The sequence below is a fragment of the Tauraco erythrolophus genome, chromosome 17, assembly GCF_009769465.1.
Source record: "Tauraco erythrolophus isolate bTauEry1 chromosome 17, bTauEry1.pri, whole genome shotgun sequence".
NCBI lineage: Eukaryota > Metazoa > Chordata > Aves > Musophagiformes > Musophagidae > Tauraco > Tauraco erythrolophus.
In genome coordinates, this window is record NC_141481.1 from 11766756 (window position 1) to 11780473 (window position 13718).

At 53.6% G+C, this 13718-nt stretch overlaps 1 protein-coding gene across 3 annotated transcripts in view; it reads right to left on the reverse strand.

The window, feature by feature from the left end:
• Positions 1 to 1736: 1736 nt before the first annotated feature.
• MAP2K3 (mitogen-activated protein kinase kinase 3) overlaps positions 1737 to 13718 on the reverse strand; it is a 33247-nt gene continuing 21265 nt past the window's right edge. For all 3 annotated transcript variants that reach the window (XM_086622004.1, XM_086622005.1, XM_009985279.2), the window contains exons 4-13: positions 12832 to 12880; positions 9577 to 9690; positions 9063 to 9182; positions 8467 to 8583; positions 8257 to 8308; positions 7318 to 7445; positions 6594 to 6671; positions 4447 to 4586; positions 3621 to 3666; positions 1737 to 3167 (exon numbers count right to left, since the gene is read on the reverse strand). In XM_086622004.1, coding sequence (XP_086478130.1) covers positions 3084 to 3167; positions 3621 to 3666; positions 4447 to 4586; positions 6594 to 6671; positions 7318 to 7445; positions 8257 to 8308; positions 8467 to 8583; positions 9063 to 9182; positions 9577 to 9690; positions 12832 to 12880 — 928 coding nt within the window. In that variant the 3' untranslated portion in view covers positions 1737 to 3083. The remainder of the gene's footprint in view (positions 3168 to 3620; positions 3667 to 4446; positions 4587 to 6593; positions 6672 to 7317; positions 7446 to 8256; positions 8309 to 8466; positions 8584 to 9062; positions 9183 to 9576; positions 9691 to 12831; positions 12881 to 13718) is intronic.

Genomic DNA, 13718 nt, shown 5'->3' on the forward strand with positions numbered 1-13718 from the left:
CCACCCTCGTACCCCCCTCCCGGGAAGCCCCTGCCGCCCCCGGCCCCCCCCGGGCCAGCCCCCTCGCTCCAGGCAGCCAGAGCCCGGCCCCACCTTGCCCGTACGAGCAGCACCCACCCTCCTGCCCGGCCCAGGCGGGCAGAGTCCTGGGTGCCCCCTGGCGTCACACCCAGAGGGGCTCGGGGTGCTGCTCCCGGGGGTCCCGGCTCGTAGGGGCCCCGGATCGGGAGCGGCGTCACCCCACGGTACGAGGAGAAAGCAGAGCAGGGGCAGGACGCCATCCCCGGGGGACGCAGGAGTCTGGGCAGACCGACACCGATGCCCAAAACAGCAACAAAAAGCGCCAAGAAGCGGGTTCGACGGTGAATTTTATTGAAAACAACTGGGTTTAATGGGTACAGACCGTTCTCAAAAACACATGGCTAGAGGGGCTTCACTGCGAGTCAAAATCCTCGTCCACCTTAAAGCCAAATTGGTTCCCCCCCCACCATGGCAGAGGGGACACAGGACAGGAAAGTGTGGGACGTGAAGAGGGACAGGTAAGACCCATGTCGGACAAAGCACACAGAGGTGTTGAGTTTGCCTCTTCAGCAAAGCCTGGCTTCATCCACAGGGTCCCAAGACCACTCTGGAAGGCATCTCCCAGTCTTTGAAAGGGCAGATGCTCCCTTTCCCCAAAATAGAGGAATCAGGACTTTCTCCAGGAGGAGAAATGCAGCCAAAAAGAAAAAAAAACATAAAACATGCAAAAAAAAAAAAAAGATCACCATTCCCCAAAGCACCAAAAAAGGGTGAGATAAAAGAAAAGGAAAGGGGTCGAAATAAGAAGAGAAGGGAAAAACAAAAGCTCAGCATCAAAACAAAAACAATCCAAAGTAACCAACTCTGAAGAAAAAAAAGTAAAAATAAAATACAATTGTACAACTCAGCTGCAAAGCTGTCACACCAAGCAGGTCAGGGCACGGGTGCTCCCGGAGGGCGTCGGGTGGTTTGAGTGGGACCAAGGAGGAAGACGTGGAGAAAATGGATCACTTTCTTATTTACATGAAGAGGTGGGGGGGGGGGTGTCAGGGTCAAACCAAAGGGTTTGTCCAGCTCTCTCAGGGTTTGTTGACTTGGGGAAGGAGATCAGAGCTGTGAAGGAGGGGAAAAAGTGCCACACGATGCCGCAGCACAGGGGCACGAAGCACTGAAAACCATTTGCCCTCAAGCATCTTCCCCCAGAGCAGCTCTCGCAGGAGCAGATGGTGTCCAGTAGCCCTGGAGCAGCCCTGGTCCCCAGCAAAGGGTCCCCAGTGTCACTTCAAACCCTGGGCTGCAGGAGTGGGGAGCAATGAATTTTGGGGGACATCATTCTTTGTCGAGTGGGGGACCCTGAACGCTGGAAATGCACCCTGAAATCCCAACCTCCAGGGCATGAATTCCAGGAAAAACGGGTTTTTTTTAAAAGATTCAGTTAAAAAATAGATGCATTTCTTTTTTTAAAAAAAAAAAAAGTCTTAGGCCAGGGTGTCTTCTAGTGACCCCCTTCCTCACCACCCCAAATTTAGCCAGAAAAATGCTAGCCATTTCACCAAATCTGCTGGCCACGTAGACATTCACACATTCATCACTGATTTAAAAATATTATATATATATATATATATAGCGCACACACATACACACACAAATATATATTAGAAAAGAAAAAAAAAAATCCCTCTGAAAACTCAATCTATTAAAAACAAAAAAAAAAAAACAAAAAAAAAACCAAAAAACCCACAACCAAATCCACAGCTGGTGCGTTTATCCCGTGATCATATACAGTAGAAGACAGAAATCCCTTTCGCTCTCGTAGCTCCTTGCTCAGGCTGGGAGAGCGGGGAAAACACATCACGTTTTCACAGTGGATTTGTTAGCGGAGAAGGAACTGCTCCTCCCTCCTCCCACGCAGAAGGGCTTTAATTTATAGCGAGTCAGATTAAAACTAGGAAACATGTTACAAAGTCCATTATATATAGACATAAAATGTACAAGAGTGGGCAGCCCCCGTGTGAGTCGCTGGCGTTCCGATCTCAGCTGACGCCTTGGCCGGAGGGTTCGAAGGCAGTTTGGGACGCCAGGGGTGCAGGGACAGCCTCCGAAACGAGCGGGTGTCACAGTGCGAGGTCTTACACGAGGCTCCAGGTTGGAAGGGAGATGGAGTGACATCTTCTCCAAGAGCTGGGAAAGCTGTCAGATGCCCGGAGAGGGGACACGTTCTCCTGAATGCAGGACAAGCTCGACCTGCTTGTCTCTCCATCACCGTGTGCCCGCGTTGGGAAGGGAGCACTGTGTCCTGGATGAAGTCCCATGGGCGAGTGTGCGTCGCAGCTTGCGTCAAGCTGGGCTCATCGAAAAATCCTTTTTTTTTTTTTTTCTCCCCCAGTGGAGCAGGGTATCAATCAAGGGAAGGGGACACCCAGTCTGGTGCTGCCTCAAAGGGTCAGGAAGATGGCGAGCCAGGCATTAAAACAGCCTCTGGCATGAGGAGCAGCATGTCACGGGAGCCCCACAGCCCCCTAAAAAGACCTGCGTACACTCCTTGGGAAAAAAAAGCCGGCACATAGGGAAGGGAAGGTGAGAGCGACCAGAGTGCGGGGAAGGGGCTTTTGGGCAGGCAGGGGAGAAGAGCGGAGCAAGTGCAGCAGCATTTTTTTCTCTCTGCCTTTCCCAGACAGCAAAGGGGAATAAATGTAGAAACTCCCTGCACTGTGCACCAGGCTGCCAGGGAGGGGGGGTGCCCTCCGGCATCCTCTGCCCTGGCCCTGCTCCGGCACCACGGGCAAGGTTCTCTCCCCAGGAGGGATACACCGCTGTCAGCAGGGAATTCCTGAGCCCAAGGTCTCCGTGGCTTAGTTGGAAAGGTGTTGGCTTCAAAAGGCTCATCCTGGGGATTTCATTTACAGGGCAAAGAGAAAAGAGATTGTGAGGCTGGATGGGGCCAGGGATGCCCACGGGTTGGGGAAACGCGATTTGTGCAAACCACCGTTAAATCGAGTCCTCGTTCGCTCTTCTGCGGGGAAACCAGGATGGAGGGACTGCCCAAAGCTGGAAGGTGGGAGTTAGGAGTCCTCCCCGAGGATCTCTGTCACGAAGGAGGCCATGTCAGTCTCTTTGGTGTCGTGTAAGGTAAAGAAAGGGTGTTCCTGCCAACAAGACCAAAGACAACATCAGCCGACACCCAAGGACTGACAAGCCCAAGAGCAGTCCCTGGTGAGGCACTGGGGGAGAGGTGGACACCAGTCTCCTCCCCAGGCTCCCACAGATGTACCATCCTTTAGCTTAAAGATTAACTAACGCTCTCAGGTTTGGCGTTTCCAGGTTCAAGCGCAGCGGGACAGCCCACCTCTATCATCATTTGAGGTCTAAACTCACCAAGAGCAGATAGGACAGAGGGAGAAAACACCTAGAAACCCTGAGCTTAACACCCATGAAATCAACACACCCTTCCACCTTAGGCACGCTACACCCGTCCCTCTCCATGCCTGAAAAATCACCCCCACGTCCTGTCGTCTCATTTTCTGAGGACCTGCTGGACCATTCATTTCACTTTTGAAACGTGTTACAATAAAGACCAGTAGAAACAGCTTCGCACTTACCATAAGTTCTAAATAGTTCATTCGCTCGGCGGGGTTCTTCCTCAAGCTGGAAGACAAAAAATGGGAGAGAGAGGCTGTAGGATCTTTTTTTTTTTTTCTGTATGCAGTCTATCACAAGGGATCTCCCAGTCCCAACCAACATGATGTCCTTCTCCTGGGCAGCACCCATTCCTCTCCCTCCTTGGCCAAACAGGTTTGAACTACCAGCAGAGCAGCTAGGCAGGTAACTGGGAAAGGCCAACTCATGGTGTTTTGCCGTGAAAAGCACAAGCCCAGCAGCTCGCTGCAGTCTGCCCCGCACAGCCTCGCTCATCTGCACAGACCAGAGCACACGGGGAGGAAAGGAGATGGTTTCCCACCATCTACAGGGAACACAGATCATCTTGAGGTGGGCTCACCCCTGCCTGGCAGCTCCACGCGGCACCTGGGGAGCAGAGGGACACTCCGAGGGGAGCAGCCACTGTACGTAGTACCCACAAAACCACAAATCAGCTTTCACCCACAGGCGCCCAGATGCCACCAGGGGTTTGTTCTCATTTCATTGCTGCTTTGCCAGAAACCACCGAAATTTCAGCAGCGACGACGGCAAAAGGGGAAGAGAAACCTCTGTGCCTTCCAACCAGCTGGGGTGAGTCAGGCCGAGAGCAAAACCAGCCTGGGCAGCGCTTCCTGCCGCGGCCGAGCACCAGCCTCGGGATGGCATGTGGGGAGAAACGGGCTCTGAAAGGATGACAAACCCAGCCCCACGCTTTGCTCCAGCCCCCATGGATCAGGGCTTCTCTTCGTCCAGGCTGGGAGAAGCCACCGGTCCCTGCCGGAGACTCACCACTGCGCCGTGAAGTCCACAAACTCCTTGGAGAAGCGATCGGTGGGCAGCTGGGGCGAAGGTTCCTCCACCACTTGCTTGAGCTGTTGGAAGGGGGTTCCCCAGGACTCGTACGGGAAGCGAAGAATGGCCAGTTCGATCTGAGGATGGAGACAGGTTGACATGAGACACCAGGATGAGCTCAACCCCACGCAGCTGCTGACCTCAACCTCTGCAGCCAGCTCAGATTCAAAACGAAAAACCTCTTTCCTTACAAACCATTTTGAATTTGGGTCATACCACTTTTTTTTTTTCCTTTCTTTTTTTTTTTTTAAATATAAAGACCCAGAGGCCAAAAATATTTCATTTTGAGGCTGGCTCAGCATATTAATGCATTTACAGGAAGCCACCAAAGATATGTAAAATGGGATTATTTAAAAAGATAATAATAACAGCCCATCGTTTCTGCACCAGCTTCCCAAGCGCTTTGCTCTCCATAAACCAGCCTCAGGGGCTTCAGACTAGTACTGTACAAGCCAGGCACAAAATAATCCACAAACCCAAGAAAAACCAAGTGCTAGAACATCACTTAGGAAGATGTTTGCCAAACCATCTCCATACCAGGTCCTTCCTCCAAGTCACCTCTGCTGTGTCACCCATTCAAGCTGGAAAAAGCCCATCACAGCTCTTGGGCAGTCACCTCATGCCAAGGGTCAGCTCCCATCTCCAGAGAGGCAGCAGAACCTGCAGACCTGCTTGGTGGAGTGGGACAGGATAGGATGGGATGGGAGGAATGAGAAACCTGAAAGGACACAGGGCAGAGCCAGGAACCATCCCCCCACACCTCTGGCTCAGGTCTGGGGAGCTCAGCTCCTGCTGTTGGAAAAACTGAAGGAAGCCACCAGCCCAGAAAGGGCTGGGTTAACCCTGCAACTCAACGGCAGGTCTGAAATCAATCAAACCCCTTCGGAAATTAAAAAAAAAAACACAAAACCAAACAGGAAGCCAGCTCTGGAGGAAGACATTAGAGGGAGTCAGACAGGTCGGGGCTCTGCTCAGCTGCAGGCTGGCAGACTTTCAGCAAGGTCCCCTCTTCCATCCACCTTTGGTGAGGTTCCGAGATTTCGTCATTCACACAGTCTCCCAACCCACAGCTTCCTGCATCTCAGGAGGAAAGCTGGAGCTGATTACATTTCCAGCCAGCAAGAAGAGCTCTGGCACGGGGACATCAAGGAGAGGGAGCTTGGGTTTGGCATCGCAGACACAACCAGCCAGGGAAGAGGGAACGTTTGCCAAGAGAGCTGCGCAGTGCACATGAACACAGGGATGCAGAGCCCAAAACAAAGGCCACAGCTAACAAAGCGCAGGAAAAAATTCCTATTCCTGAAAATAATCTACCCTCAGAGAGACAGTCTCCCGGAAAGGAAGAGACGTGTTCCCCAGGCAGCATCCCCTTAGAGCCAACAGCTGGGATCTCCTTTGTCCTCTGGCGCCAGAAGATTTCAGCTGCTTTCTGCAAGATCCGTTTCTTGCAGGAGGTAGATCCTGAGCAGCTGCGATTTTGGAACTGAAAGTATTTCCCTTTCCTGTTGGCTGCTCTGACCTACCCCGCAGGCAGGGCTAGCTGCAAACCATGCACAGCAGCCCCGGCTGCGGCAGGGCAGCTTAACTCGCCCCAAATACTCCTGCAAGGCTTCGCGAACACGGGACGGGCGTGCACGCAGGGAGGCTGTGACCCGGCCGCAGCAAACCTGCTCCACTGACCTACCCCTCCAGCCAGCTCATGGAGAACCGCAAAGCAACCCAAAACCAGGCTCTTGGATGCCCAACCAAGCTCACTGTCAGACAGATACCACCCCTGGGAGCCTGCCATCCGCATCGGCACAGCTCACAGCTAACCGAGCTCTTTGGAGCTGCGAAGCCGAGCACCTTGTCCCGGGGTGAGATACCCCTGCCTGCGCAGGGCAGCATCTCCACCCTGTGCCCAGGGTAATTAATCTCATGCCCTGAGCTATCACGCTCAGAATTGAGTCCTGTTTGGTGGGCATCCAGCCAGGGGTGAAGCCACCAGCTGCTGCTGCTGCTCACTGCAGGAGTAGAGCCCCACCAGCACAGACCCCCTCGCAACCCCCGGGCTGCAGGGTGCCAGTCCCAGCCTTTGGCATTACCATCGTGATCCCCAGACTCCAGACATCCGACTTCACGTTGTAGCCCTTCTGGTTCAGCTCAGGGTTTATTCTTTCTGGCTGTAACAGCAAAATGGAAGATATTACAACTCCATCTCATTTTCCCAGTGCAAACTCCACAGAGCAAACCTCTGGCTCCACAACCCAGGTTGGGTGGATTCCCCTGGCTCATGTCCCCATGGAGACAGGGTCTGAGGTTAAACCTAGCACTGATGAAAGCCACATCTTGCTCCACACAACCCACATAAACTCTCCCTTCCAGCTGCTGAGTGAGATTTGTCCTGTCCCTGCAGCAGGATCCCTGCCCCAGGAGCACGCGCCACCCACACGGATGCCTCAGAAGGCAAAGGGAAATTCATACCAACTCGAGGATGAAATGAAACGACCCTGCCAAGAAAAGCCTCAGCATTTTCAAGCCAACAAGGAGCAGCCCTTCCAACCACCACAACCAGCACCAGCCAGTCTTTTACCCTTCTGCAAATGGAAGGTAGCAGAGGAAGATGGAAGGTGGGATTAAAACACACAGCAGGGCTTACAGGGAGCACAATCCTTTCCCTGGAGGACTCTGCTGAGTCAGGAAGCTCAGAGAGCTCTGAAGTGGCTTCTACTCAGGACAGAGGTGAACCAACAGTCATTTCTAAGCCACAGCCTCTTGGAGTCAAGGCTGAAGGCAGCTGGAAGCTGCCGGCTCCAGTCCCACACTTACAGCCATGTACGGTTTGCAGCCAGCATCCATGGTCTTCGCAACCGAGTCCACCAAGTAGCCACTGATCCCAAAGTCGCACATTTTCACGTGTCCCTCCTTGTTGATCAGCACATTGGAAGGTTTCACATCTATGAGAGAGAACACGAGAGGGCAGATTGGGTCTTTGCAGAGGTATCGTAGAGCCTGACAGATGATGGACAACTCCCCGCCAACCTGGGAGGGGACCAGACCCTAACACAAGGGAAGGTGGACAGAATCCCACCAGTCTTCTATTTTAATAAGAGTTGTTCACAGGTAAAACTATAACCATGCCTTCCAGGCAGAACAGGCCTCCTCTTCAACAAGGCAGGTCAAAAGGTTGAAATAACATGTTAAGGAGCTAATGCCCAGCTCCTTAGGAGAGATTTACATGCCCAACATAGCCCTAAAAGCCCAACTCTACCAAGTTCTCAGGACAGCTTGTCTCATGCCCATCATGAACTGTCTGTATCTACACAAGGAACCAGACCAGAACAAAGAGCAGGACCTGGGTGTTACAACTTTCATCTGTGATTTTATAAGGTCTCCTTCAGACCTCACCTCACCAGAACCACCCAGCCAGGAAGGCCTGGGGATTTTGTCCCCAAGAGCTGCCTTCGAGGCACCTCTGTACTCAGAGACAGAGATGTTGATAAGTAGTAAGAAATTCAGTTATTATATTCAATCCTTCATCTGGAAAGGAGGAAGAGAACAACATCATACAAGCAGATGCAGGAGGGATACATCCCAGGAACAAGCCTTGGGCATCTACATCTGTCCACCACGGTCCTAAGTACCATTAGATCCCACTGTAGGTATCCCACAGGGACATGTCACACATCTCCTGGAAAGGAGCCCTCACATAACTTATTTCAAGTCTAGATCTCCAGCCACGTCACATTAACCCCATCCAGCACCTACCTCTATGGATCACGGACAGTTTACTGTGCAGATGCTCCAGAGCTCGCACAATCTGGGGACAAACACAGCAAAAGAGTATCTGTTAGTCACACACAGCACCGACCTTCCACTGCAGACACACCAGCCATGTCCACATGCCACGGGCCACAAGAGACCTCCAACAGGCTCAGGGGATGCACAAAGGCATGTAAGAACCCAAAAGGCACTCACAGACACAGCCATTTTCCCCAAAATGTCTTCAGGGATGGTTTTCTTCTTCTCCAGTACTTTCTTGTAGAATTTATCTAGGGAGGTGTCCATGAGCTCCATGCAGATCCACACGTCGCCCTGCAGACAGAGGGAAAGCAGTTGAGACAGAATTCCCTGGAAATCCCCAAGAGCTGAAGGGAGTGGTGGGGACGGACAGACAAATGGACACCACCCTTCCACACAGGGCAAGCCAAGGTCCCCGCCGCGGGGCTGCTGTTGGCCGCACCACCAACACACAAGCTCTGCACTAGACAGCCACCAGCACAGATGTCCAGGTACCACCAAAACTACCTGCGATGGCTCCCTTTGAGGGTCTATCCCAAAGTCAGTCCAGGTCATGGATAACATGCTTGGGCATCTGCCGTGGAAGTGAGGAATGGGACCTGGTCAACACTGCCTGAAGGAGGCAAGCCTTTGACTTGAAGTCATGGAAGTATCTCACACAGCCCAGATGGGCTGAAGGAACTAGAGGTGGTTTGGGACAGTTCAGTGCCCTCAGCACAATCGCACGGGCCCCAGGTGCTGCACAGCCCACCAGCCATCCACCGGCTCAGTACCTCACGGAAGAGGGCTCCGTAGAAGGTGACGGTATAGAAGCAGTCAACTGTTCTCATGGAGATGTCCAAGTCCATCAACAACCTCTTCTGCTCCTGAGTGTTCACAGTCGCTCGAATCCTCTGAGAGGAATATGAAAGGAGAAGGGTTTGATGTAGGTGGGATAACACCATCATCACTCAGTCTGACTCAGAGGACCTCTGGTTCTGAGGCCAGGGCAAGCTTTTATGCTTATTTTGCAGCCAGTAGCACCCAGGAGATGCCCAGATTCCCTCTTCCAGACAGCACCAACCCTTGGCAAGCTCTGCAGTGGATGCAGGATCAGGCCAGCAGCCTGGACAGGCACTCCAACATCCAAACCTTGTACCATCTAACTGCAGGCACCAAGCCTGGATTTCAAAGCCTACTGATCAACCCCACAGTGCCCAGCCGGTATCAGCACAGACCCTTCAACAGCCAAACCACACCAAGAATACCGCAGGCTGCCAAACCAAGACAAGCTGCAGCTGTCCTCACCTTCACGGCCATCATGGTGCCGCTCTGCGCGTGCCGGACTTTCTCCACCACACCGTAGGCCCCACGGCCCAGCTCTGAAATTGCCACCAGGTCATCAGCTTCCACCTCAAAGTTCTATAGGGAGAAAGACAAAAAAATATCAGATACAAACATGTTTATCAACAAGGACATCAGCAGAGGTCCAACGCTTGCAGCTCACTCATGCAGAGCATTTCCAAATGACTGTACTTACAGGACACCACCAGCTCCTGTACGTACCAGAAGCACCAGTTTTAGAGAAGATGGGTATATTTTTTGCTCTGTTGAACCAGAGGCCAAACCCTCTCACTCCATACTCACCAGGGCTCATCTAATTCCCCCTCTGCAGCTAGAGATCAGGACTTTCATCCTTTAAGCCAGGGCACACTGCCACTGGAAAGGGCATCAAAGGTTGGTGCCTCTCTGCCAGCTTGGGATTACCCCCAGGAGGGTATTTCTGTGGTTGCTGAACAGCTGGCAGGACGTTAACAGCTTCCACGCCAATACGGGCAGCAGTCAGGAGCCTCTGCTACAGCTCCAAGTCCTTGTGTGCGGCTGGGCATCCCCCATCTCACCCTGCACCCCGAGTGATCGTCGGTCACAAACACTCTACGTGGGTAATAACATCTTTGCTTGTGCAAAGCCTCTCTTAGAGCATCTCTGGGACGGTGCATGCAGCAACCCAGCAACTCAATTCCTAAATCAAGGAGCTCAAATGGGTTTTACCTGCTTTTGGTACTTTCTCCCACCATCAGAAAGCAGCCAGCAAGGTAAAAAGTGAGTTAGGACAGAATCGTAGAATGGTTGGAAGGGACCTTAAAGGTCATCTGTTTCCAACTCCCCTGTCATGGGCAGGGACACACTCCACTACACCAGGTTGCTCAAAGCCTCATCCAACCTGGCCTTGAAACTTCCAGGGAGGGGCAGCCACAGCTTCTCTGGGCAACCTGTTCCAGTGCCTCACCACCCCCAACGTAAAAAATTTCTTCCTTATATCTAATTAAAACCTCCCCTCTTTCAGCACTGAGGAAGGAGCTCATGTGAGCGCAACTACCTAAATCTCACTTCAAGTGGGGGGAAAAAAACCCAAAACACGGCCAGTGCTCAGCCAAGCGGGTGCCCCTGGGAGCAGGGAGCCGTCCGGCTCCTGCACAGCCCACAGACAAGTTTCCCTAAAGATGTGTTCCCCTGTAATCGCCGGCTTTGCTGGGCAGGGCACAAACTGCCCGAGTGAGACACGGGCTATTTTTGGTCTCTGCGTTCATCACTCCTCATAAGTCACAGGCTGCCTTTGAGCCAGGCTTTATTCAGCCTCCAGTTTTCCTCCGGTCTCAGGGAACAAAAATAATACCAGGATGCCAAATTGCCCCAGTAGCCACAAAGGCAGCGAAGGGTGGGAAACGCTGCACGGCACAGCGCCGGATATCGTGCCTGCGAGCTACGCCCAGAGCAGAGAGGAAATAGCCTTTGGAGTTACGGAGCCAAGCTGGGAGATGTGGCTGCTGGGCTCCCAGCCAGCAAGCTCCCCTCGGCACTGGCCACAGTACGGCCAGCAGCGACCAGCTCCGCCGGACCTTCCCGCCAGCTCCGGCTCCGTTTATTGGAGCCAGATGTGCCTGGCAGGCAGCCGAGGCAGGGAGCGCGAGAGGTCTGTGCTTGAGCTCAGCAGTGAGCTATGTGCTGCCCGGCACAGGAAGGTGCCGGCCCTTTCCTGGGCAGGACGGTGGATGCAGAAGAGAGGAGAACGGGCTAAGGTGGGGGACACATCCAACCCCCCACCCTCCAGCCCTGGCAGCTGGCAGAGGCGCAGCGTGGGCTCACAGCTCTCGCAGGGGCCTCCAGGAAGGATCTGGTGGTGCTTTTCAGGACACGTGTTCTGCAGTTGTTCCAGGTTATTGTGGTTTTTTTCCTGGCATTTACCCTAAGGCTTCCCCAGAAGCTGGCGGTTCCCAGCACACTCCAGGGACCAGCATCACCAAACAAGAGGTGATGCACAGACAGAGCCGGTGCTCCCCTCCCTGGCATTGCTCACCCCGTGCCCTGGGGGGATTTGAGCCAGTAATGGGGGACACAGGGCATCACCCTGCACGGATCCGATGGACCCGAGGTCCCCATCTACCTCCACAACCCAAAGCTGGCCTTCTGCCCAGGCCCTCTTCCTCCATCATGTAACTCCAAAACACCAGGATCAGACCCCTCCTGCAAACACGGGTGCAGGCAGAGCAGGGAAGGAAGCGAGATGAGGGAGCTTCCCCCAAGCTACAGCACTCTCCCATCGCACACGCCATGCCCAGGCTGTTAGAGAGCATCTCTCCTTGAGCTACTAATAGACACGACACAATGGCCAGAAACCAACACAGGCAGCAGGGTTGTTCCCTGGACCCAGACAAAGTTTCCTCTAGTCTCCCTCCTCTCCTATCTGCCCTCTAACCCTAAAATCTTGTGCCGAGGGGCCCAGATCCCATCATCTGGGATAGGATGGGATCCCAGAAGGTAAGCAGCTGGATATAGGGCTGATCCAATGCACTGCACGGTATTTTTAGCTTGTTTGCAAACAGCCTCCTGCAGCCCCAGGAGAGCCCGTAACAAGAGAATGAAATAAAAGAGAGACAGTGGTTATTTCTAGCAGTGGTTTTCATCAGGTCACTAGGAAAGGCTTTGGAGAGCCAGAAAGCTTCATGCCCAGCTTCTCCTGGGCCACAGGCAGTAACACAGCCCTGCAGGTCAGCAGGAATTTGTCTGGGGCAGCCAGAGAGCGCAGTGAGGCCACGGTGATTTAGGGCAGCTGGGCTGGGTCCGTGCACTCGGACAGAGGTGGCTGGTGGGGCTGTCGAGGGACTGCTGCGATCTCCCACTACGGACAAAACTGCACACCCAGCCTTTGGCGCCCATCTGCCTCACAGGGACTGCCCGTGGGCAGGAGAGACCAGCCAGCAAGAGCACGGGCTGAGACGAGCCGCCTTGCAGGCAGGGTGACACGTTCAGCTCCCCAGCAGTCACTGCCCTGAACACAGACATCCCACTGCTCCACAGGGGAGTGGTCCTGCCGTGGGATGTCTCATCCCTGCAAAGATGCATCCCATGAGGCTGCACCAGGATGGCACTGCCCATCTCCTGGGGTGCTCTGAAATCTCAGGATCTGCTTTGACAGGTTGTCAGGCGTGATCCGTAAAACTCTCCGCAGAAGGGGCAAACAAAAGTGAAAGCTAGCAAAAAAGGAAACCCATTGCCACGTACTTTATCTCCGATGGTAATGAACGCTCTGGAGTCCAAGTTCCTTGGCGGCCTGCAAGGAAAGAGAGAGAGAGAGTCAGGAGAAAGCGCAGCTTCCTTAACCCTCTTGGCCAGACCAGGTTTCACGTTCCTTCAAGCACTTCCAGCCACTGCTTTCCACTGCGCTTTGTTGTCGTGGCTTCCAAACCAGCCCCCTCCAAACACTCACAAACGCTTTAATCGCACCAGTCACACCTCAGCCCACACCCACGAGCCACTCACTGCGCGCAGCCGGCGAGAAACCTGAGAGCCAGCGAGGTGAGACATGCATCAAACCATCTACGAAACCATCCCTGCTCAGGAGCCCAAGGAACTGAGAGGGACGGGATGAGACGCTTCCACGGCGGAGCGGCTCGGCTGTCGTGTTTTGACAGGCAGGTGTCGTAACAGCACAGCCGCATCGCCCCGAAACGCACATGCCAAGGGAACAACAGGTAATTCCTCACCCCTGAGTCATCTGTGTACACTGGCAGCCTGTTCCGGGCAGCGCTTCGGTGTCACGCTTCGCACAACACCGCGCGGGCAAAAGTCTTCCTTTACGACTTTTTTTTCCTTATCGCTGCCCACTTCCTGTTACGGGCAGCACGGGACTTTTAGAGGCGCCACGAGCGTTTTGTCCCTCGTGCCTCGCTTCTCTGCTCTCCCCAACCCCTGGGACCTTCTAAGAGCAGAGATCACCCAACTGGTTTAGCCTCCCAATTCCCATCGGAGCAATAGGGTGATCTCCAGCTTCGAGGAAGTACTTCGGACTCCCAGCAAAAGCCTTGCACTGCGCAAATATTTGCATTGTGCCTTGAAAAGCGCAGAGAAAAGGAGTTGCAGATAGCTGGCACCAGCTTTTACAGGAGTGC